Below are 24,241 nucleotides of genomic sequence, written 5' to 3' on the forward strand. Positions count from 1 at the left end.
AAGACAGCCTCTTCAATAAATGGTGTTGGGAAAATTGGACAGCCACATGCAGAAAAATGAAATTGGATCATTTCCTTACACCACACACGAAAATAGACTCAAAATGGATAAAGGATCTCAATGTGAGAAAGGAATCCATCAAAATCCTCGAGGAAAACACAGGCAGCAACCTCTTCGACGTCAGCCGCAGCAACATCTTCCTAGGAACATCACCAAAGGCAAGGGAAGCAAGGGCAAAAATGAACTTTTGGGATTTTATCAAGATCAAAAGCTTTTGCACAGCAAAGGAAACAGTGAACAAAACCAAAAGACAACTGACAGAATGGGAGAAGATATTTGCAAACGACATATCAGATAAAGGGCTAGTGTCCAAAATCTATAAAGAACTTAGCAAACTCAACACCCAAAGAACAAATAATCCAATCAAGAAATGGGCAGAGGACATGAACAGACATTTCTGCAAAGAAGACATCCAGATGGCCAACAGACACATGAAAAAGTGCTCCATATCACTCGGCATCAGGGAAATACAAATCAAAACCACCATGAGATATCACCTCACACCAGTCAGAATGGCTAAAATTAACAAGTCAGGAAATGACAGATGCTGGCGAGGATGCGGAGAAAGGGGAACCCTCCTACACTGTTGGTGGGAATGCAAGCTGGTGCAACCACTCTGGAAAACAGCATGGAGGTTCCTCAAAATGTTGAAAATAGAACTACCCTATGACCCTGCAATTGCACTGCTGGGTATTTACCCTAAAGATACAAACATAGTGATCCGAAGGGGCACATGCACCCGAATGTTTATAGCAGCAATGTCTACAATAGCCAAACTATGGAAAGAACCTAGATGTCCATCAACAGACGAATGGATAAAGAAGATGTGGTATATATACACAATGGAATACTATGCAGCCATCAAAAGAAATGAAATCTTGCCATTTGCGACGACGTGGATGGAACTAGAGGGTATCATGCTTAGCGAAATAAGTCAATCGGAGAAAGACAACTATCATATGATCTCCTTGATATGAGGGAGAGGAGATGCAACATGGGGGGTCGAGGGGGTAGGAGAAGAGTAAATGAAACAAGTTGGGATTGGGAGGGAGACAAACCATAAGTGACTCTTAATCTCACAAAACAAACTGAGGGTTGATGGGGGGAGGGTGTTGGGAGAGGGGGTGGGGTTATGGATATCGGGGAAGGTGTGTGCTATGGTGAGTGTTGTGAAGTGTGTAAACCTGGCGATTCGCAGACCTGTACCCCTGGGGATAAAAATATATGTTTATAAAGCTGTAAAAAAAAAAAAAAGAAAGAAAGAAAGGATGAATCCCCAAGTTTTGTAGCAACATGGACGGGACTGGAAGAGATTATGCTGAGTGAAATAAGTCAAGCAGAGAGAGTCAATTATTATATGGTTTCACTTATTTGTGGAACATAACAAATAGCATGGAGGACAAGGGGAGTTGGAGAGGAGAAGGGAGTTGAGGGAAATTGGAAGGGGAGGTGAACCATGAGAGACTATGGACTCTGAAAAATGATCTGAGAATTTTGAAGGGGTGGGGGGTGGGAGGTTGGGGGCACCAGGTGGTGGGTATTGTAGAGGGCACGAATTGCATGGAGCACTGGGTGTGGTGCAAAAATAATGAATACTGTTATGCTGAAAAAAAAATAAAAAAAAAATTAAAAAAAAAAAATAAATAAAAAAAATAAATAAATAGCCACAGCTATTCATTGGGATGCTCTCTGAATGCTGTTGGTTTCTTTCTCATCACAAAAAAAAAAAAAAAAAAAAAAAAAAAAAAAAAAAAAAAAAAATAATGAAACGTTAAAAACAACCAAAATTTACAAGGGAGTTAACCTGACACACTCAACGATATGCACAATCGTCCTAAGTCTGAGATGAGCCCTGCTCTTCAGTCGTCGAACTGAATGTCTCTGGAGTCGGCGGTAGGAAGCTTGTTCCTGTAACAAAACACTGGCTCCCAATCATCGCTGCACATCACGATCCTCTGAGGAGGCTGTATAAATCCTGGTGCCCAGGGTGCTCACCACGAACCAATTTAATAAGACCCCCTGGCGGTTAAACCTCAAGGATCAGTATTTTTAAATCCTCCCCAGCTGATTACAATGCACGCTTAAGGCTACGAATTATGGCTGTAAACAAGAAAAGGCAAGGGAGCTTAAAGTTGTCCTTTTCCTCTCGATTCCCACTGCACTGGAAACAACCACTGCGGGCTGGTGAAGCAGACTGTCAATTACTATCAAGTAATTAACAGTGGCTGGTTAATGAACGATAACAAATTAATGTCTGTTGTAGGAGTTTTCCGTATCTTATTCTCCTCTGCAATATTACAAATAAACAGAGAAATAAGAAAATCGTTACCCTCTCTCCCTCGTCCCAGGAAACCATACAGAACCCGCAATGTGGGTTAGCACATCGGGGCCAATGCTGTCAAGTCAGCCCCAGGACTCTGGAATTTTTTTTTAATTGTGGTAAAACACATATTTGCAAACTATACCATTTTAACGATTTTTAAGAATACAGTATAGTCACACTAAGGATATTCTCATCAACCATCACCACCATTCATCTGCAGAACCTTTTTCTTCTTCCCAAACTAAAACTCTACCCATTAAACAATAACTCCCATTCTCTACTCCCAGCCCCTGGCAACCTCCAATTCTGCTTTATGTCTCTACAAATGCGATTAGGTATGCCATGTAAGTGGACTAACACAATATTTGTCCTTCTGGGTCTGACTTACTCACTTGGCATGATGTCCTCAAGGTTCGTTCATGTTATAGCATGAAAAAAGGAAGGAGTTTCCTTCCCTTCTTAAGGCTGAATAATATCTCATTATATGTATATACTGTATTTCATTTACCCATTGATCCCATCATCAGTGGACATCTGGGTTGTTTTCACGTCTGGGCTACGGTACATAGCTCACAGCCTGCTGCCACAGACACGCGTCTACAAGCCTCTGGATTTTTACGTACAGCGTTGCATCTCCAGCATGGCCGGCGTTCTTACCTGGGGAATCTCACAACAGAAAAACAGAAGGGCCTGGTTCTAAGATGGCTCCATGATCTCCAATCCCTTGTGTCAAACTCTTGTATAATCCCCAACCCCTGAGAGAGGTAGAACCTGCGATCTGCTCCTTGCCAACAGAATACAGCGATAGTGAAGGGAGGGTCACCGCATGTGTGTGATATAAGATTTCATCTTAATCAACTATAAAGGGATTCTCCAACTGGCCTTGAAGAAGTAAGCCGCCACGTTGTGAAAGGGTCTGGGAGCAAGGATGCGGCTAGGAAGTCCGGGCAGCCACTAGGAGCTGAGAGCTGCCTCTGCTGACAGCCAGCAAAAAAATGGGGACGTCAGTTCTACAACCACAAGCAACTGAATTCTGCCAACAATCACATGAGCTTGGAGGAGGGCTTCTTCCGCTAGAAAGCTCGAGGAAGGGACACAGCCAGCCGACTCTCTGACAACAGAGTGAAACAGTCACAAGTTTCACAGTGTGAAACCCTGAGCAGATGACCTAACTGTGGTGCCTCAACTCCTCAACTTTCCCACGGAAACTCTAGGTAACAAATATGTGTTGCTAAGCTGCTAGGTTCGTGTTGGCTCATCACTCAGCACGGGAAACGAATACCCCTGGCTTTCCCAGTGTTTCTATTCCAAGAAATTTCAGGTGATACCTTTCTCGCCTTTTACCTCCCTCTTCCTCATCTGACCTGGAAAGAAGGGACTGGAAGCTACAGATCTTTCTTTCCTTCATATTTCCGAGAGCTTGATCTATCATCCCCAAAGGGATGCTCAAACCCCTGTGGCTTGAAAGTTACCAGTTAAAATTAATGGACACGATAAACATACATTCCGGGAAGCATTAAATGGACACTGAGAGTTCCCAACTGCTCACATTTTAGTCTGAATTATATACAAGACACCCTCTGGTCATTCCTGGCTGTATATCTCAAACAAAACAAACCAACAACAACAAAACAAAAAACTTAACAAAAACCTGTTAAACAAGGCTACACTAAAATACCTACGACTAGCAAGTAATCTGAAGGAGAGTCAACATGGAGGGAAGGAGGTAAATTATTTTAAAATGAGATTTTAAGAGAAGGAAACAGCTTTAATCAAAGAATAAATACAAGAAACATAAGAAACATATCTTTCACAGACAAGGTACTTCTAGAAAGAGTCTAAAAACCAACGGGCGCCCGGTGGCTCAGTTGGTTGAGCATCTGCCTTTGGCTCAGGTCATGGTCCCAGGGTCCTGGGATCGAGCCCCACATCAGGCTCTCTGCTCAGCAGGGAGCCTGCTTCCCCCTCTCTCTGCCTGCCTCTCTTGACTACTTGTGATCTCTCTGTGTGTCAAGTAAATTTAAAAAAATAAAATTTAAAAAAGAGTCTAAAAACCAAAAAGCTTTGCCCTTGGCTTCAGGTATGTTCCCTTTCTTGAGAATTCCATTGCAATTTAAACCCTAGAAAAAGTCAGGGGACAGGAGCAGAGCTGCTCAGGCTTCCAGAGAGAAAAGGGAGGCTTCTTGGGAAGAAGACTGTGCTGCTTCTCAGGGCAAAGTTCAGTGGAGATGCTTCCCTCTGATCCAAGGTCACTGTTTTCTGGACTGTACTGTTTCTATTGTACTCTTTCCTGTGAATCTAACCAGAAAATGGGCATTGTCCAGAAAGACACGCAATGTCTGTAAGAAAAAACTGGGTCAGAACAGAGTAGCGCATTTCAGAAGACACTTAGAAGATGTAAGTGAGGGCAGCTGGAGGCTCCTCTCAGGCCTGCAGGACGGTGGTTCAAAGCCAGACCCACTCGGTTCATCTGCAGGAACCTATCCGCAGTCCAGCAGCCCCACAGACTGTGGTCAACATCGTAGAAGTGAGATCGCAACAAGTACAATAGAATGAGTATAGGCTTCAGGGAGGCTCTGGTTAGGTGGCAGCTGTCTTGACATCCAGGGGACGTCACAAGGCTCACGGCACTGCACGGTGAGCCCGGGCCGGTGACTTCTGCCTGCCAAGCCTCGGACAATAATACTTAGCCAGCAGGCGGCTGTGAACCTGCAGAGAGAATTCCAACCGGGGTCACACTGCGGTGTGCCTGGCCTGGAGCAGGTACTTGAAATCGGCACTGGGGGCCACTGGCTGAGGATGAAGGAAGATGAGGGGGAACCGACGAAAAGTACACGATAGAAAAGGGAGAGACGGGACAGACGTACAGAAAGGGGAAGCAAAAGAAGGAGAAAACGAAATTAAAAATGAGCTTGGCTGAGTAAGAGGTTCTAGTTACTGAACTGAAGCCGTTGACCCGAAGGACTGAAGGAGACCTTGGCCATTACCCAGCCGCTAGCCACGGCTGCTGGCTCTCGTGGGGTCTGAGGACAGCAGGGCACGTGCCAGGACCCGGGGGCACGGAGACCGCCAGCGCGGGCGCCGCTCCGAGGCAGCTGGGCGCGCCCACCTGCGCCTGGACTCTGGACTGTTCCCAGCAGTGAGGCCTCGGGTGTCGAGTGTTTTCTGAGGCCTAATGAGACATTTTCCCCAACACCTGGCAACTGGCAGACCAGAAGATTTGAGGATAACGCGAGCAGGGGCAAAGGGCAGCCATAAACCGAGCAGAAGACCATCTGAGAAGCCAAAGGGCATAAACCGAGCAGAAGACCATCTGAGAAGCCGAGAGGCCACCCGGCTGCGGGTGCACAGTGAGGGGGGCCCAGAGCCTTCGGCTGCTGGAGAGAAAGACGACAGGTCAGAGGCCAGAAGTGAGAGGGACTGGGGCCAGGAATCAGAACGTCCGCCTAAGCCTCCTTAAGGTCACCAAGATGTCCAGGTAGCCGCTACCTAATTCTAGGAGGTTCCTCAACTTGTCTGTGCTCTTTAACTCTCCCCTACCTTTTTTTTTTTTTTTTTTTAAGCAGCATCACCCTTTCCACTACTCCCCTGCATGCACACCTCCAGGGGGAGCCATTCCCACGGCAGGCTGTGCCTGCCTCACACACCGTGGAGGAGAGCTCGCACTTGACATCAGGCAGACACAGATGTGAATCCTGGTTCAGGGAACTACAGATCCCACGACCTTGAGCAAATTCAGAAAATTGTTGAACTACTCTGAGCTTCCACTTCTCTTTCTCTGGTGCCATGGAAAGCAACTCCCACCTCATCAGGCAAGTCTCCTGTCTCCACGAGAAAGGAACAGACTCCCAGCAGTTAACCAGTAACGTTTTCTCACGCATTCCTGCGTAGCCGGGTCTGATCGGGGTGTCTCATTGCAGGCCACCGCAGGAAAACGTAACCACCGTTCTCAAACGTGCTGACCACTTATGCCAGACATAGCACCCTCTGCCTTCACCCGTAGCCTCTGGCTATCAGATCACCGCACAACTGGACTTTGTCTTCTTTCTTTCCTTATATAGAGAGTTTCATTTTCTGCTTTTTGGAAGATGCAAGTGAAGACAATTAAATACAAATTTTTAACTGTCCAACTGATTAGCAAAAGTCAAAGTCAAAGCAAAAGCAAAGCAAAACTGTACGCACACTCCTTCAAATCTTTAATAATCGATTACGTGAAATCTGGGTATAGAACCTCTCAAGCAGCAACATCTAGTCATGATTTCATGGAAGTAAAAAAAAAAGAAGTTTCTTTCTCTCCCATCCCAGCACATGCTCCTCTACCGCAAACTGAGGGCAGGACGGTACTTTCTGGAATCATCATTTTCAGGGAGATATAGTAGCCGGGAGCTGTGTGGAATCATACAAAACCAAAGCACTAGAAACGCATCCATTTCTAATTACATATTTAATTTTTTTACAAGGGTTCCCAACCAAAATGTAATTTTCATCTTGGAAAAGTGGTATATTGGAGTTGTTGGAACAGACTTGAGACAGCAGAGTTTCTGGTGTTGAATCCTGGCTCTGGTATTAAGAGCCGTGTAATCTCAGACAAGATAATTTCGCATGCCTCAGTTTCCTCATGCATAGAATGGCGGTGTAATAATACTGTCTGTGGTATAGGTTTGTTGTGAGAATTAAATAATTCAGTATTTGTGAAGCATCCAGAATGGTGGCTGGCACATAATTTGTGACATATAAAAGCTATTATTATTACTACTACTGGTCATTCCATACAAGCAGTTTTGTCCAGTAAAGAAGCCACATTTCCGTAACACACACTCAAATGCTCGGCCCTGCTTCAGGACAGAAACCCAGATGATAACAACCACACTCCTTCTCGATCCCTTCATGTAGATCTTATTTCCATGGATGACTCACCAACATTTTCTACTTTTACCTATTTTGCTCCTGCGGTGGGAGTGACAATGGAAACTAATTGTCCTTCCTAAAACTAGAGTCAACATCTGAAGTCAGAAGGCAAGTCTTTGTTTTATCCTTCCTTTTCAGGGAAGAACAATAGTTTCAAATGATAGTTTTTGCGTTCTTAGCGAAAGGCAGTCATACTAGCAACTTGCCAGATGTCTCTGATTAATGTGCCTGTGTTCTTCCAGACATGCAGCATGAGCTTGTAATTTTGCTCTGCCGATGCTGAAGTTTGCTAAACAATGTCTACATAAACGGAAAATTTAATTTCAGGGAAAGGTTTGACCTCTGAGTCCATGGTTGTCTTGGTGCTCAAGGCAGGTCAGACATGACCAAAAACGCTATCTGAATGCTTCCTTGCCCTCCTCTGCCACTAATATTCAGTTCTCAGCCCTGAAGAGTGCTGGGCTCATTTGGGAACCCGTTCGTGCCCCTCCATAGATATCGGAGTGCACTATCAGGGAGATCTAAGCCATTCCCTGTGTCACACAGGCCTGAGCCCTGAGGATCCAGCACTTGGTAAGCACTGATAGAGTGAGTAAGCTCTGCTCAGCTCCACTTGGAAGGAGCCAGGAAGCACCCATGCTCTTCCTATCCATCAATAAAGCAGGTGAAAAGGTGCCCACACTGTCTGACGTGAGGGCTTTGATTTTTGTGGGGAGTTCTAAGAAAATCAGGATTGTAGAGGAAACGAACTGCTTTCAAGGTCAAGAATCTTGGGTCCTAAACTTAGCCCTGCCACTTACCGTGACATACTCTGCAACTCCCCTGCCTGTCTCCCCTCTTCTGCGGTAAAGGTTCTTCCAGCTCTAAATCCCCAGCTGTTTGCCATAATAAATTTAAGTCAGAAATCAGAGCACCTGATACACCGTAGTGCTCTGACTCATCAAAATTTATGATACTTCAGTAAGGCTAAGTACCTGTAATAGAAACGGGCTCTGTGCCCACATAGTTGTATGCCTCTGAAGTCAAAAATGGTCAGTGGATACAAAGCCAAGTCGCTGCAAAAGGCCATGATACACCGCAGGTTCAGTGCCATTTAAGAGTGATCCCACATTGTGCTCACCTCCGTCTGACAAGCACATTCTCATTTGCTGTGGCTTTGTCCTGGAACCAAATACGAGTCCTATGTTGTCTACATACTTTTGCCAAACTTCTCTAGGTCATAATTCCCATCTCAGGAAATAGCAGTTCCAGTCAAAAACACACAATCGATTTCTAAAGAAGACTTGAAAATGGCGAACAGATGCAAGAGAAGACGTTCAAAATCACCAATCATCAGAGAAAGGCAAATCAAAGCCACAATGAGGGATCATACCTTACACGCGTCAGAACCGCTAGTATCAAAAAGATAGGAAATGACAAATGTGGGCCAAGATGCGGAGAAAAAGGAACTCTAGTGCACTGTTGGTGGGAATGTAAGTTGGTGCAACCATTATGGAAAACGGTGTGGAGGTTCCTCAAATCATTAAAACAGAAACAGCACACAATCCAGTAATCGCACTCCTGGGTAGTTACCCAAAGAAAATGAAAACACTGGTTTTAAGAGATGCGTACATCCCTATGTTTATTGCGACCTTATTTACAGCCAATGCATGGAAGCAACCCAAGAGCCCATCAACAGATGAATGGATCAAGAAGCTGTGGTGTGTCTGTGTGTGGCGGAATATTACTCAACCATAGAAAGAATGAGATTTTGTCATTTGTGACCACATGGATGGAACTAGAGGGTATTGTGCTAAGTAAAATAAGTTAACAGAGAAAGACAAATACTATATAATTCCACTTATATGCAGACTCTTAAAAACAAAGCAGAACAAACCAACAGAAACACACCCATAAAGACAAAGAATAAACTGGTAATTGCCGAAAAGGAGGACGATGGGGGCTGGATGAAGGGGGGTGTGGAGTGTAGGCTTCCAGTTCTGGAAACAGGAAGCCACAGGGATGAAAGGCACAGCATAGGGACATAGTCACTGGTATTGTAATAGTCCTATAGACCCAACAGATGGAAGCTACGCTTCAGGGGAGCACAGCATTCCTTAGAGTGGTCGAATCACGACACTGTACGCCTAAAACTAGCATAACATTGTGCGTCAGCTCTACTTCGGTTAAAGCATACTACGTAATCCAGAACTGCAACATCCAATACAGTAACCACCAGACACGTGGCTATTCCATTTTAAAGTTAATTAAAACAGGGCGCCTGGGTGGCTCAGTGTTTAAGACTCTGCTTTTGGCTCAGGTCATGATCAGGGTCCTGGGATCGAGGCCCACATTGGGCTCCCTGCTCATCGGGAAGCCTGCTTCTCCCTCTCCCACTCACCCCGCTTGTAATACTGCTCTTACTCTCTTGTTCTCTCTCTGCAAATAAATAAATGAAATCTTTTTAAAAAAATAAAATAAAGTTAATTAAAATAAATATTCCATCCCTCTGTGGCACTAGCTATAGTTCCAGTGCTCACAGCCCCATTTTGCTCTTGGCTACCACACTGAGCAGCACAGATTATAGAACACATCCACCACTGCAGAAAGTCCTATCAAATAGCACTGAGTTAAGAGTTTCCCAGCACCACTACAGTACATACATTGTTCCTCTATACAGTTTAAGTTCCCCCTTCATGCCCCACGGGAACACTTGATGGGTACGGGACAGCAAAGCTGGCATGAGTGGGCTGTCTGGTCGTTACTGAGGTTCACTTGTCATTTACAATAACCTTGAGCACGGGCCCCAGCAAGCTCACAAAGTACCGGGGCTGGGCTTTCCAGTTTCTCATGAATTACTGAATCTGAATCTTCAGGTCACAAATCTGTCGTCCCCCAGTGTTATCTCACGGTTTCCGCAGGTACATTGTATACGCCTAGCGCTGTTGACGGCAAGAGGGCTGGGAATCTCCCCTCACTTTCCTGCTCACTGTTAAGTCCGGTACTCATCGGACACATTCTTGCTGACAAAAAGACCAAAAAGCCGTTCAGTGGTTTTCTGACTTGGTGTGGAAGCAGGGACTCCAAAGTGTTGTTGCCACTTATCAGTAGGAACAAATTCAGTCATAAAATCAGCCAAGAAACTTTATAGAGCTCAACAAATAAGTCATGAGAACCTCAAAATCAATGAAGGAAACATGTTGACGGATACGTTAAATTCTCTAATATCGCCAGTAACTGCTTGGAAAAGTAGCTAAGCCAGCGAGTGCCATCCTCTTATCAATTAAAGACGCTCCCCTCTTTTCTAATGCTCTCACTCCTAGAAAATTGTTTCTTGCAAGATTTTTGGTAGACTCTGTGAAAGATATATAATAATATCCAAAGTTTACTTGAGGCTTTTCTCTAAAACTAGAACTACTTGAAACTGGGAAATGATTTGTAATGCTGACTGATTTTTAAAAAACTGGAAAATTTAAAGTCTCTGACTTGATGATGTTAGCCATCTATATTTAGGCAGTTATTCCAAACTTAAAAAGAAAGACATCTGCAAGGGAGATTGCAAGAAAACTTGAGGCAAAAACTGCTGCAAGGGAACCTGGGGCACAAACCAATCCATGAAAAAAGAATGGATGGTCCCCGAATTCTAATTATTTTTTTTTCAATTTAGAGCCACATGTTTTATGGAATTGTATGAGGGAACATTAGGACAGGGATGATCTAGTTTGGTCTCTTCAGGATTTATTCATTAAAAAAAAAAACAAAAAACAAACAAAAGAAAGCCATTAGCCTACTTCTTCATCATGGCCTCAACGTAGACTTGTACCCGTGGCTTGCCTTTACAATGAGGAGAGTCATTTTTAGTCCTCATTCAAGAGCTCTAATGTTTTCCCTCCTGTGTCCCACTCACTATAGACAGGTGGTTTGGCTCAGAAACTGACTGCACCTAACTACTGATTTCTTTTCCTGATTACAAAAGAGTTAATAAAGAAATACAAAGAAAGAAATTTTATACAAAGGAATATGTTTGGTCCAGTTCCCTAACTTGGATGGTCCAGTTCCCTAACACCAGGAGAATGGTGTTCTGCCTCAAGATGGACAAGTCTTTGGAACAAAAGAATGAACACAACTTCTGCTCAAGAGAAATCTGGTAGAATATGTACGGGCAGGTCAAAGAAGATGAATTGCTATTAAATTCTCTGATGCTTCTCTTAGATATACAAGAACATTCCTATTTGAAAGATTTTTGGTGGGACAAATAATATACTGTGCTTACATACATATAATAATAGACTACGTAATATGTAATATTACTATATATGCAAATATCTGTTATATCAAAAGAGAAGATTAAATGATTTCCAGCACAAATCCACAAATCCACACCATTAAAAATAAATATTAGTTTTGCAAAGGGAGTAGAAACGACCTTCCTAAACCAACTAATAATAAAAGCCTTGGCTTACAACAAACTCTTTTTTTTTTTTTTAACAGCAAACTCTTTTGAACTCTAATATTAATCAGATTTCTTTCAGGCACAGAGTATTATGATTAATAACCCAGTGTGACTTGTTTCCTTAGCAAATATTTATTGATCACGCACTATGTGACTGTCAACAAATTGATGAATTAAACCTCCCTTTGTAATTCTGTTGTCAAAATTAATCATTTATTTGTTTAAGTCAGATGTTTTATGTTGATTTATATGACTTGTGTTTATGAATAAGTTAAAATTTGTTTTAGATTCACAAATCTTGCATTTTGCTCAAGAGTTCCAGGCTCAGCCAAGATGTTATCAAGGTGAAAGATTTAATTTCAACTAATAAATGTTCATTCACTTAAAAATAATACAGAAAAGAGACCCTAACTTGGGTTGTTTCTAGTCAGTCTTCCCAGCTTGGGAAACCCAACCTTCAGTTGGAAAAGAAATGTATACACACACGTGCACATGCACGCACGTACAAGAACGCTATCATCAACATTTATAATTTCTTGTAAACATCTTTATTTTCAAAATTCATTCTTTTGATTGTTCCCTCCACCTGAAATGCCCTTTCCACCCCATCCAGGCTTTTTTTCCTCCTTCAGGCCTCAGGTAAAGGTCACCTCGTCAGCCAGGCCTCCAGGACAACCCCAGTTGTGCTGTTTCTTGCCTTTCTCTCCCCGAACTGCAGACACCAGCACGATACTGATCCCGTTGGTCCCATCATACCATTTATCCCAGTTAGTAATTACCCCGCGTCCGCTGGTCTTTGTGTAGACGGCGGTCTCCCCCAGGAAGGCTCTGCGCCTGTCTGCGCGCTAACACCCGCCGGGCATCTAACACAGCGGCAGGCCGTGGTGCTCCGCCCGCGCCGTGGGGTGAGCACGAATTCGCCCCCCTCTGAGGATCCCACTTCTTCCTTTCCCTGACGCTTAGCGTCGGTGCGGGCAGCAGGGTTGAGCCCGCACACTGACCATGCACGGTGATCCGTACCCGCATCCAAGCCTACTCCTCCGGGCAGGCCTCCTGGGACCCCCTCCGCGCAGCCCTCGGGGCGCTCGGGATGACCGACATGACCTTCGCGAGCTCAGCTCCCGGGTACACGCATCCCAAGGGCCGGCTGAGCGCCTCCCCCGTGGAAAGGGGAGCTCAGCTTCGAGGGGCCCTTCTCCAGGACCCACCCACGCTGGAGGTCCCCTGTGTCCACATCCGAGAGGGGTCGTGTCCCCTTTCCCCGAAGCGGCCGGAGGAAGCCCCTGCCCTGCCCGGCCGGAGCGCGCGCCCCTCACCTGGAGTCCTTCCTGACTCTCGCCTTCTCGAAGGAGAACTCCGGGGGCTTGTTGAGGTCGTAGGTCCGGCTCGTGGGCTCCGCAGACACCCCGGCCTTTGCCCCCCGCCTGCTGTGCAGGGAGACCAAGCCCGAGGCCTCGCGGTGGACGTCCAGCGGCGCCTTCCCGGGCGAGGCCTGCGGCGCGCCACCGCCCTGCGAGCGCACCACGTCCTGCAGCTGGTTGAGCTGGACGCACTTGGCCTGCAGCTGCTCGGTGAGCTCCGCCACGGCCGCCGTCTGCTTGGCCAGCTGCTCCCGCAGCTCCTTCAGCTGGTACTCGCGCTCCTGGACGTCCGCCTCCCTCCGCCGCAGCTCGCTCTCCAGCTCGGCCACCCTGGCCCGCAGCGCCTGCACCCCTGGGGGCCCCGCGCGGCCATCGGGGTGCTTGGGGTGCTTGGGTTTCACCGACCCATTGCCCATCTTGCTCCAGGACCTGCGAGAAGGCAGAGAATCGGGGTGACCCAGTGCGGGAGAGACCCACGTCCCGGCCCGCCCGCCTCATCCCGATCTGGATCATAAGCGCGAACCCCGTGGGTCAGCACTATGGACAGTGGTGCCCCTGCTTCCAGGCGGCGAGCGAGCCACTGATTTCCTTCACCTCCCCGTGAGCTGGCACTTGGTTTTGCTGTTCCCTGTCCCTTTCACGATGGCACAGGTGTCACACCGAAGCACTGTGCACCAGCGGCCCGAGCTCCCTGCGCGTCTCTCCGCTCATTCTCCCCGGACAGCCGTCGAGGGCCCCACAGCAAAACTGGACGTCAGCACAGCCAAGAGGCCACACGAAGGAGCCGCTACAGAAGCAGAGGCTCGGACTGGGCACCGCTTTCCCAGCTCCCTGTGCAGCCGCGGCAATAAACTACTCCCTGATCTAGAAAACCGCGTCTGCTTTCCTCCTGTGGACCAGACCGAGCCGTTCTGCCGCCTTATAACGCGTTCCTCCTGCTGCGTGCACCCCTGTGTTCTGTATTTCCCTGTTAAAAAGTTCTGGGCAACAGTTCCTAGAAAGGAAAACAGAGGGATAAAGAGTCCTTGACATCCTTTATGTAATATCCTTAAGCCAAGGTTTATCCCAAAACGATGATGTTCGGTGCAAGGCTCCACTCCTTTCCGGTTCACAATATGCTCAATGTAGGCCCCAACGTGCGTCCCTAACCAGTAGATCTCAGGCGGGGGTAACATAAATGAGGATTATCAAGGTGGTTTTAATTCTGTCAGAATCCTTTCATCGTTGTTCAAAGCTCTGTGTTTACTGTAACATTCCTTATAAATACAAGTAACTGGCCCCACAAACTGGTGATTTCATTGATATTATTGCTTAAGTGGGAGATAAATTAGGTACCAGGCTTACTGAATCAATTCAATGAAAAATTTTTAAAAAATCTCCTGCAGATCAGAAGCGCATATGAGCAAAACCAGTAAGGAGAACTTGAAAAGGTGAGTTTGGAAAAATACTGCTTTGATTAATTCCCATTAGGTGTAGGTCTTTTTAGGCTACCTATCTAAACGTCAGACTTCCACAGGTGTACTTTTTGACAGCCATAGCTCAAGACGCATTATAACACTTGTAAACTAAGTTTAAATTCTCTCTCATGATGTAGCACCCGAAGATCTAGATGACACTTTGTAGTTAGAAAAGCCCCACATTCTTGCCCTCTCTCCCTCTAAGTTTCAAACTCAAGGAGAAATGAAAGCTCAGACTAATTTCACTAGCTCCCCCAGGATCATCGTGACCTCTACGGCAGTAAAGGCAAAGGCGGACAGATGTAAAACAGCCTGTAAGCCTCAAGCAGACGCAGCCAAACAGCCAATGCACATGGCCTGAGACAGGCGGCACACGCAGCAAATAAACGTCCTGACAGAAGGAATCTCGTAATGCCCAGATGTTCCTCATAGAACTCAGGTTCAGAGTGGGCATTACTCAACATTAGCCTCCGGAAGACCGCCATGCGATGCTGCAGAGAAGTGGCAGGCGTAACCTTTAAGTTTCTCTTGACTTGGCAGTATTGACTCTTCTTACATATTAAGAATATATAAAGAGGCTGAGGAGACTAGAATTCAACAAAGTGGACACCCTTGTATCCAAATAAGCAATTCAGAAGACATGAGACTGGGACCTAGGAATAAACCTGAATGTGATTCTGCACGGCAGGCGTGAGATGGGGCTCCCAGGGGTGTCTTAAATTAATGAGTGCACAAATTTTTAACATCCAGCAGTAACCCATTTCCTAGACATGCTTTTTAGGTCCATGGACAAGCATTCCCAACCAAGGCAGGTTGGAGGAAGGGGTGGGTTGGAGGAAAAGGTATTGCCTTATTAAAAAAAAAAAAAAAAGTGAGCATAAAAACTTTGAAAAGTAACATTAAACTAACTTACTCTTATTCATAGAACAACTGTTTACTAAGACCTAAGGCAGTGCCATGTACTATATCAGGGGCATAACTCCATGAATTTGGAATCCAATTGGACAGAGAAAAGAGTTCCAACATTCTTAATATGAAAAGGCTTAGAAACATTTTTGCTCTATGTATAGTACTCAAAATACCCTATTCCAATCCAATAATTTTACAAACTTGAAACACAATGAGACAGGTGTTAAGTTCTCCCAAAACACCAGCTCTTCCCCCGTTTTAATGCAGATGCTTTAGAAACTGTGTAAATCCTTTAAGCCAAGAATTCTTAAGGGGGGTGAAATTAACTGATCTTTCAAGTAACAAATTTAAGATACGTAAGTAAGTTACTGAATGGCTCAATGCTGAGTCTGATTTCTCAGTTAGCTCACTCATTTAAATTTTGTTGTCCCTCAAGCCAAAGCTTCAAGTGCCTGGCTTCACAAAATCTAATTAGATTCACTGTTTCCTATATCAGTCACTAGGATAGATAAGCTCTTTTTCAAAAATGTATTGCTAGCCACAAGGAGAACATATTGCTAGAAACACAGGATGTCGCTCCATCAAACTAGCAACTGCAGGTCATTAGGGTCATTCTTAGAATCGGAGGGCAAGACTTGATGTAATAAGAAATGAACTTGGAGATGAAGATGAGAATTTAAGGTGAGCAACACAGTCAGGCCAGCCAGGGTTTGGAAGACAACCTGCTCTTTCCAGTTGTGTGACCTTCTACAAATGACTTAGAATCCTGTTTTCCAATCTAGGAAGCGGGTATAATTATATTCAGCTCATAAGGTCATTATGAAGATTATGTTTATAAGGTATCCTGTACAATGTTTGACACACAACAGGCACCACTACTGGAAGTAGCTCTTACAGTGCTGGAGACAGGCACTGAGTGTCTTGGTGGGAGGAAACTCCCAGAAGAGATCATTGGTGGTTGGGACAAAGTCTAGCATGTTGGATGTCTTCCAGACAAGAGGTCTCTAAAGATGCCAGTTATTCCCTGGGGGTGAGGGGAACCTTACTCTGCCTGGCTTATCTCTTCCATTAAAGAAAGAAATGATTCTGGAAAAGCCTGGGCAACCTCCCCTGAGAAGGGAAGCTCCACCTAAGAATGGAGACCAGAAAGCTTCATGAATGACCCAGCTCAGGATCCAGGACTGTAAGGACTCCACAAGCTTTGTCATTCCCTCATACTGCCTCTACCTGTTTGCACATAGTCAGGGTAAGCCTTCAACCAAAGGGGCCCACCAAACTATCTGGGAAGACAATTAATTTAAAAAAAAAAAAAAAAGGCTCACCGTGAAGGTGGGATTCTTCTGTCTCCATAAACAGGCAAGAGGAATGGAATGAGTTGTGGCATTGAGCAAGAAAAGAAGAAAATACATGCAATTTTAAATTATTATTGCATTAATTTGATCACCACTTAGGAAATATCCCAAACAAGCAGTACCTGGAAGACGCAGGAGAAGCCAAACTGCCTGCGAAGGCTCTTGCGTGTGGTCAAACACCTGGTGGCCGGTGTGGGGGCAGCTGGGCTCTGTTGTCTGTGTTTTCCTCCAGCCCTAAACTAGTTTGAAACCACAATCTTGGCTCTGATCTAGATGATATCTATTTCTCTCTCTCCCCATATGGAGTCTGACATAAATACATTTATCTGTAAATATGGGAGATGATACAGTGCTGACTAAGGTGACAGAGCCAGACTCTCAACCCAAGCAGTTTCCTTAGTATATATCTGTCCTCGGGCATGACTTTGGGCTTGGGTGTCAATAATAGAATAGATGGACAGACCTACAGACAGAGCCACGGGCAGATGAAAGTCACTATGCACATCATGTAAAGTTGTTAGAGGGTCAAATGAGATAAGCCATATTAAACATTATTACTTTTACTGTTACCATTATTTAACATTATTATTAGTACTGTTACCATTATTTACCCAACAAAATAACTCAGTAGAAAAATGTACTGATCAAAAACCATGCACTAAATGAACACAATATTATCAGAGAACCAGGCAGTGGTGATTCAAGCAGACTTCAGAACTTACTAGTCAAAAAGGACTTACTCTACAGCTGCAGTACCAAGACAGCGGGGTTAGTGAAAGACGAATCGATCAACGGGACATAACAGAGCTCGGAAAGGGACTCACACAAATATGGTTAACTGACCTTTGACAAAGGAACAAAAACAGTTCAGTGGAGAAAGGATAGTTTTTTAACAAACTGGACACACCCACATTAATCTAGATACAGATCTTATATCTTTCACAAAAATCATCCTCAAATGTATCGAAGACCTAAACATAAAACACAAAACTATAAAATTGCTAGTAAGACAATAGAGGCAAAATTCTAAGTGATCTTGGGTTTGGTGATGACTTTTTATTTTTTTTTAATATTTTATTTGACAGACAGAGATCACAGGTAGGCAGAGAGGCAGGCAGAGAGAGAGGAGGAAGCAGGCTCCCCGCTGAGCAGAGAGCCCGACGCGGGGCTCGATCCCAAGACCCCGAGATCATGACCTGAGCCAAAGGCAGAGACTTTAACCCACTGAGCCACCCAGGCACCCCTGGCGATGACTTTTTAGATAAAACATCAAAAGCACAATCCATGAAAAGAAAAGAGTCGATAAGGTAGACTTCATTAACCCTTAAAACATCTGCTCTGCAAAGACACCATTGACTGAATGCAACAACAAGCCAAGACTGGGAGAGAGCACTTGCAAAGCACATATTTAATAAAGGACTAGTATCCAAAATATACAAAGAACACTTAACATTCAACAATAGGAAAACAAACAACCCAGTTAAAAAATGGGCAAAAATAAGGGGTGCACGTGTGGCTCAATCAGTTAAACATCTGACTTCAGCTCAGATCATGATCCCAGGGTGCTGGGATCAAGCCCCACCTCTGGGCTCTCTGCTCAGTGGTGAGTCCACTTCTCCCTCTCCCTCTACCTGCTGCTCTGCCTGCTGTGCTCTCTCACTCTCTCTCTCTGTCAAATAAATTAATAAAATATTTTTTAAATGGGCAAAAATCTAAACAGATACGTCACCACAGAAGATACACATGTGGAAAATAAGGATGTGAAAATATGCTCAACATTGTATGTCGTTAGAGAATCTCCAAATAAATCAGTCGTGAGATACCACCATATACCTATCAGAATGACCAAAATCCAAACACTGACAACACCAAATGCTGGAAAGAATGTGGAGCAGCAAGAACACCCATTCATTGCTAATGGGAGTGTGAAGTGATACAGTAACTCTGGAAGACAGTTTGGGAGTCGCTTATAAAGCTACATAATTATATAATCTATCAGTAGTGTTCCTTGGTATTAATTTGACTGACATGAACATGTACGTCCACACCAAAACCTGCACATGGATATCTGCAGTAGCTTTATTCATAACTGCCACAACGTCGAAGCAATCGGGATGTCCATCACTGGACAGACATGTAAACAAACTGCGGTAAACCTAGACAACGAAATATTATTCAGGGTTGAAAAGTTATAATGATCAAGCCATGACAAGACATGGAGGCATTTTAAATACATATTGCTAAGTGAAAGACGTCAGTCTGGAAAATCTATGTACAGCATGATTCCAACTATATGACATGCTGGAAAAGACAAAATTTAGAAACCTTGAAAAGATCAGTGGTTGCAGAGACTTGGGGAGAGGGAAAGAGGAAAGAATAGGAGGAGCACCGGGGGGTTTCTGGGCCGTGAAACTACTGTGTGATGCTGTGATGGTGGATATGCATCTTGTCCAAACCCACAGAACGTACAATACAAAGAATGAACCCTATTGTTCACTAGGTACTTGAGTTACTAATCATGGGCCAATCCTGGTTCATCAATTATAACAAATGTGACATTTATTACCATACTATATATATAATATATAATATAATAATAATATGTAATATAATAATATATTATAATATATTATATTTATAAATAATATATAATAACATAATAATAATATATATTATTATACAATTGTATCAATGTATCACATTGATACAAGATGTTAAGAATAGGGGATAGGAGGAGGGGCAGGGGAGCATATGGAAACTCTGTAATTTTCGCTTAATTTTTCTATAAACCTAAAATTGCTCTAAAAACTAAAGTCTATTAATTTAAAAAAAAACATGTATTAAAGAGTGAAGGCAAAAAAGTTGACAGCATATCCAGGAAACAGACTGAGATGCACGGTGGGAGAAAGAGAGTGACGAGCCATGAAAAGTCTAGGGCAGGAAAAAGACACTGAAGAATTCATATGCCATGTTATGGTATCTGCATTTTAGTGTAGGTCAAGTTTTTTTCAAGTTATATGGTCAGATTTGTCCTTGAGAAAAGACTATTTTCTTGGCCATAAATATGGAATGGAGTGAAAAGAGCTTAGAGGGAGGAACGAAGTAAGAGGTTATTGCATCAATCCGAGTAAAAGGTGATGGGGACCAGGTAAGGCCAAAGTCCCAACCCCATGCTCATGTCTTGAACTTCTGGAACTCAAGATAACTCTACTTACATGAACCAACTCCATGGCAGCCAGAAGAGAAAACCATGATCATCAGGGATTTGGTAAAAGCTATGACTACAGGTAACTCCGCAATTTCCTGGCCTTCAATAGACCATGAAAAGTAGAATCAATTCTTTTTCTTTATGATATAGAGAGTTTGCACTGAAATCAGAGAAGTGAATTACACAAGTTTTTATAAATAGTCTTTTAAGTCTATGTGAAACTGATGCATTTGGTGCTATCCTTAATTTGTTTCACCAAATTTCTTTTATAAAATAATTAACCATCACTAAATATATAAACCCCTGCTTCTTCTCCCCAAGATGAAGCAGACAGAGCTGCCCTTGTGAGAACAGCTCAGCACCCTGTTGCTGCTACAGTTAGAACCATCCACCCGTCTTGTGACTGATGACCTGGGACTCAGTTTTGAATCTACTGTGTGTTTTCTGTAGCCACAGCATGTCAGTTCGAGAGCAATCTTCTTTCCTCAGGCAGTCATATGAGCTCAGTTCCAGCTATCCCAGAGGTTGACTCTCTCTTTGAAGGGCCTCTCCACCCAACAGAATGTTCATAGTGAATTTTACGAATGACACATATCCTGTGTTTTCACTGTCCAATGTGGTGGCATTCCATTCAGCTATTTTTGGACGCCGCAGTATCAGATAGACAGGCCAAGACAGAGAAATGTAATTTTATAGGTGTAGGTCAGGATATTATAGCTGATGGAACTTGAGTGGTGATAAGAAGAAAGAGAACAAAGATTTGGAAATTTCCACTGTGGCAAACTGGGTAAGAGGGGATGTCATTAACCAAAAAGAGGAGCAGATTGGAGGGATGAGACAGGGAGTTCAATTCCGGACATGCTCCGTTTGAAGGACCTGTAGAAACTAATATGGAGGAGTTCAGTAGGCTGTAAGATGTGAGGACTGGAAAATCAGGAGCAGGGAGTTACAAATGTGTCTGATAGCCTCAGTACAGGCTGAAGCTGAAGTAGTAGATTAACATGCCCAGGAGACTGGCAATAAGGAGAGGAAAAATATCTAGGCATACATCCCACGTGAAAGAAAAACTAGAGATAGGGAAAGAAGAAGCTATTGCTTTGGTAAAAGTGAGAGAGGGTATGAATGGGTTCATAGTCAGAATAAGATTGGTGGAAGGAATCCTGCAGGGACTAAATCCCTCAATGTGTTGAGTAAATGGGTATACACAGAGGGAAGTTAAAAAGAGAAAGAAAGAAAGAAAGAAAGAAAGAAAGAAAGAAAGAAAGAAAGAAAATGATCCCAATATTTTGATCTTAGAAGACTTAGAGGAAGGTAGTACTATTAACTGATTCATTCATTCAAAGATGAACAGAGCACCACCTATGGGCTGGGCGCTGTGACATTGACCCAAGTCAGGGCAATGAGCGTGATTTATGGGGACAGGAATGAAGCTGACCTTATCTGTGTTGAGCATGAGGTGTCTGAGTGTCATCACGGTAGAAATGTCGAGCAGATAGCAGCAAAAAAGAAAGGTCGAGGCAAGAGACTGCTTTACAGAGGGAAGACTTTGAAGTCCCATTAGTAGATGAGATCACTCTGAGAAAGAGAGGGAATGCCTCTGCCATTACATATGTACATCTAGATAATACCTACAGATCCTGTTGATAGGAGAAGAGGCAGAGAAGCAAATAAGGAAGACGCAGAAGGCGCAGTTGTACAAGTAAGAGAACTCGCAGAAGTATCCTAGAGGCCAGGAAGGAACGATTTCCAAGAAGTGAGCAGGCTGCCGTTTACATCCCACAGATACACCAAAGCAAATTAAATCAGAGGGGAAAAGCATGGAATTTAGCCTTTCACACAAGAGTTGGGATAGAAATCTGATTCCAAAGAACCGTGGGAAGAGCTGACCTTGAGAGCAGGGGGTTCAAGATGATAACTTGGTTCATGAAGTGGATTTTTACAACAGTGGGAACTTGGGTGTGTTTGTAAGCCTGGAATCATGAACCGTGAAGATGTAGAAAAATGAAATCATAGAAGAGGGAAGAACTGATAGGGAAATGGCCTAGAGGAAGACAACGTGGGATCAGAAGATTTGAGCAACATCCAGGCAGCACCCGCCTTCCCCGGGGGCGAGTTAGCCTCACCTGTAAGGACCGCACAGGACTGTAGTTCAGCCTGCACACGGAGCACAGAGATCTCTGCCACATCGTTTGAGGCCGTTTATTTTCAGGTACACAGTGTCTCAGCGCAGGCACAATGGCCTCTCGTTCTCCAAAGAGGATTCTCCACCATATTAGGTCCTGCTCTCCCGTGCACTACACAGGAGATCGGCCACAGACACTGTGCTTGTCCGGGAGTTAAACAGAAACTTGCCAAGAAAAGAGACAATGATTTCTAAAGAACTGGGGACGGGGGTCGGGAGCTGTACGTTGCTCCCTTCCCTTATTTAAAAACAACAACAACAAAAAACAAAAAAACAAACAAACAAACAAACAAAAAGAGCCCCTCGGAACCTCTGGAACAAGGTGGAAATCAGACTTTTCTACCTGTTAATTCTGCCTCCGTGGTTCCTATCCTCATCTCCGGCCTCGACCGCCGCCCATCCGCACCCTAGTCCTTCCCCACGCTGACCCCTGCTTTCTCCCCGATCCTCTAAGCGGACGATTTGCGGGGTCCGCTCGCTCCTGTCTCTGCATCACTTAGAAAGCAGGAACGCGAAAGCGCCTCCGGGAGCTGGGAGCGCCCCCGAGCACCCGCCCAAGTTTGCGCGGACTCCCAAGTCCTCGCGCCCGGGCCCGCCTGTCGCCGCTCCGCAGGGCTGGAGGAGCCCCGGCCCCGGAGCGCCGCCGCCACGGTGGTGACAGCCGCAGGACCCCCGCCCCCAGAGCCGAGCTCGCCCCTCCCGCCCCTGCCCGCATCTTAGGATCACGCAGCCCGTCCGCGCCCGCGGCGCCGGGGAGCACGGCCACAGCCCGCGAGCAGCGCGCGCCCGCGTCCACACACACACGCAGGGAGCGGCGGGTGTGGAACGGCGCCCCGCGCGCCCCGCATGCACCGGCGCACCCCGGCCCCGCGCCTCCCCGCGCGGCCCCCGCGCCCCAGCCTGCCGCCCGCCGAGCTCACCGCACCGCCGGGAACTTTCCAGGTGCGCAGCTCGTCACCTTGGCGCCGCCGCCCCCGCGCCTCCGCGTCCTCTCCCGCGCCGCCCTCCCCTGCCGCCCGCGGCGCCCGAGCCTGGAGCGCGGGGCCCTCGGCGAGCCCGGCCGTGCGCGGGACGCGCGGCGCGGGCCCGGGGCTCCGGCTGCGTGGGATCCGGGGGCGCGGGCGAGCGCGCTGCGGGCGGGAGCTGCGGCGGCTCGGGTGCTGCCGCCAGGCTCCTCCGCGGGGGCCGGTGCGGAGCAGACGCGCGGGGAGGGAGGGAGGGAGGGAGGAGGGAGGGGAGGAGGCGGAGGAGGGGGAGGGTCAGCGGGGCGGCCGCGGGCCGGAGCGCGGAGCCGGCCTCCCGGAAGGTGGGGTCCCCGCGCGCATCCCCCGCGGCCGAACCTTTGCTCCGCGACGAGCCTCGGCCGGAGCCCGGTCCGCACTTTACACCGCTTCCCTCCGGAGCGAGGCCGCTGGAGGGAGGTAACGTCGGGGTAAAGCGTGTTTTATGTTACTGTTATTTCCACCTCGAGCGTGTGGGACGAGGGGACAGGAAAGTTTGGGGGCGCGTTCGTCTCCACCCCCGTCTGCCGTGCGCCCCCCTCCCCAGCTCGCCTTCCCTCGCGGAGCGCACGCGGGGCGCAGGGCCGGACGCGCTCTCAGGGTCACTCGCTGCCCTCCCAGCGGACGGGTGACCCCAGGAGCCCCGAGCCGCGCTCTCCCCGGACTCTGGAGCCACAACTTGCGCCTGGTTTGCCGCTCACGTGATCCCGGGGGCAGGGGTTTGCACCGAGTTTTAAGGAGGAGAGATTAGACCTTGGGAACCGGTGGGTCCCTGAGCAGGGACCCTCCCTGCTCGCCCAGGCCGCTGTTGCTCGCCCAGTCGCCTTCTGATTCCACGGTTGTTTGCCTTGTTTTGTTTTTCCCCTGAGGCTTGCATTATGGTTTTCTAAATATATACGTGCCCCGCCGTGTTATTTGCTGTGCTCTGGAGTTGTGAGATCCCCGTGTGGCTTTTCCCCTTTCCTCCTGCCACCAGAGGAATTTCACTGGCAAATCCACCGAGGACAGGGCAGTGTCTGTGTTGAGGAACGGGAAGTACAGTGAGGTT

The 24,241-nt window shown here is 46.1% G+C and overlaps 1 protein-coding gene across 4 annotated transcripts in view; it reads right to left on the bottom strand.

Annotated features, from left to right (window-relative positions):
- PRKG2 (protein kinase cGMP-dependent 2) overlaps positions 1 to 23,885 on the bottom strand; it is a 105,882-nt gene extending 81,997 nt beyond the window's left edge. For 2 of the 4 annotated variants that reach the window (XM_047719663.1, XM_047719659.1), the window contains exons 1-2: positions 13,679 to 13,808; positions 13,040 to 13,513 (exon numbers count right to left, since the gene is read on the bottom strand). In XM_047719663.1, coding sequence (XP_047575619.1) covers positions 13,040 to 13,500 — 461 coding nt within the window. In that variant the 5' untranslated portion in view covers positions 13,501 to 13,513; positions 13,679 to 13,808. Of the gene's footprint in view, positions 1 to 13,039; positions 13,514 to 13,678; positions 13,809 to 23,112; positions 23,244 to 23,532 lie in introns of those variants that run through there. The other 2 variants (XM_047719662.1, XM_047719660.1) reach the window with 2 other exon arrangements.
- Between the last annotated feature and the right edge of the window lie 356 nt (positions 23,886 to 24,241).

Source organism: Lutra lutra, chromosome 2, assembly GCF_902655055.1.
Source record: "Lutra lutra chromosome 2, mLutLut1.2, whole genome shotgun sequence".
NCBI lineage: Eukaryota > Metazoa > Chordata > Mammalia > Carnivora > Mustelidae > Lutra > Lutra lutra.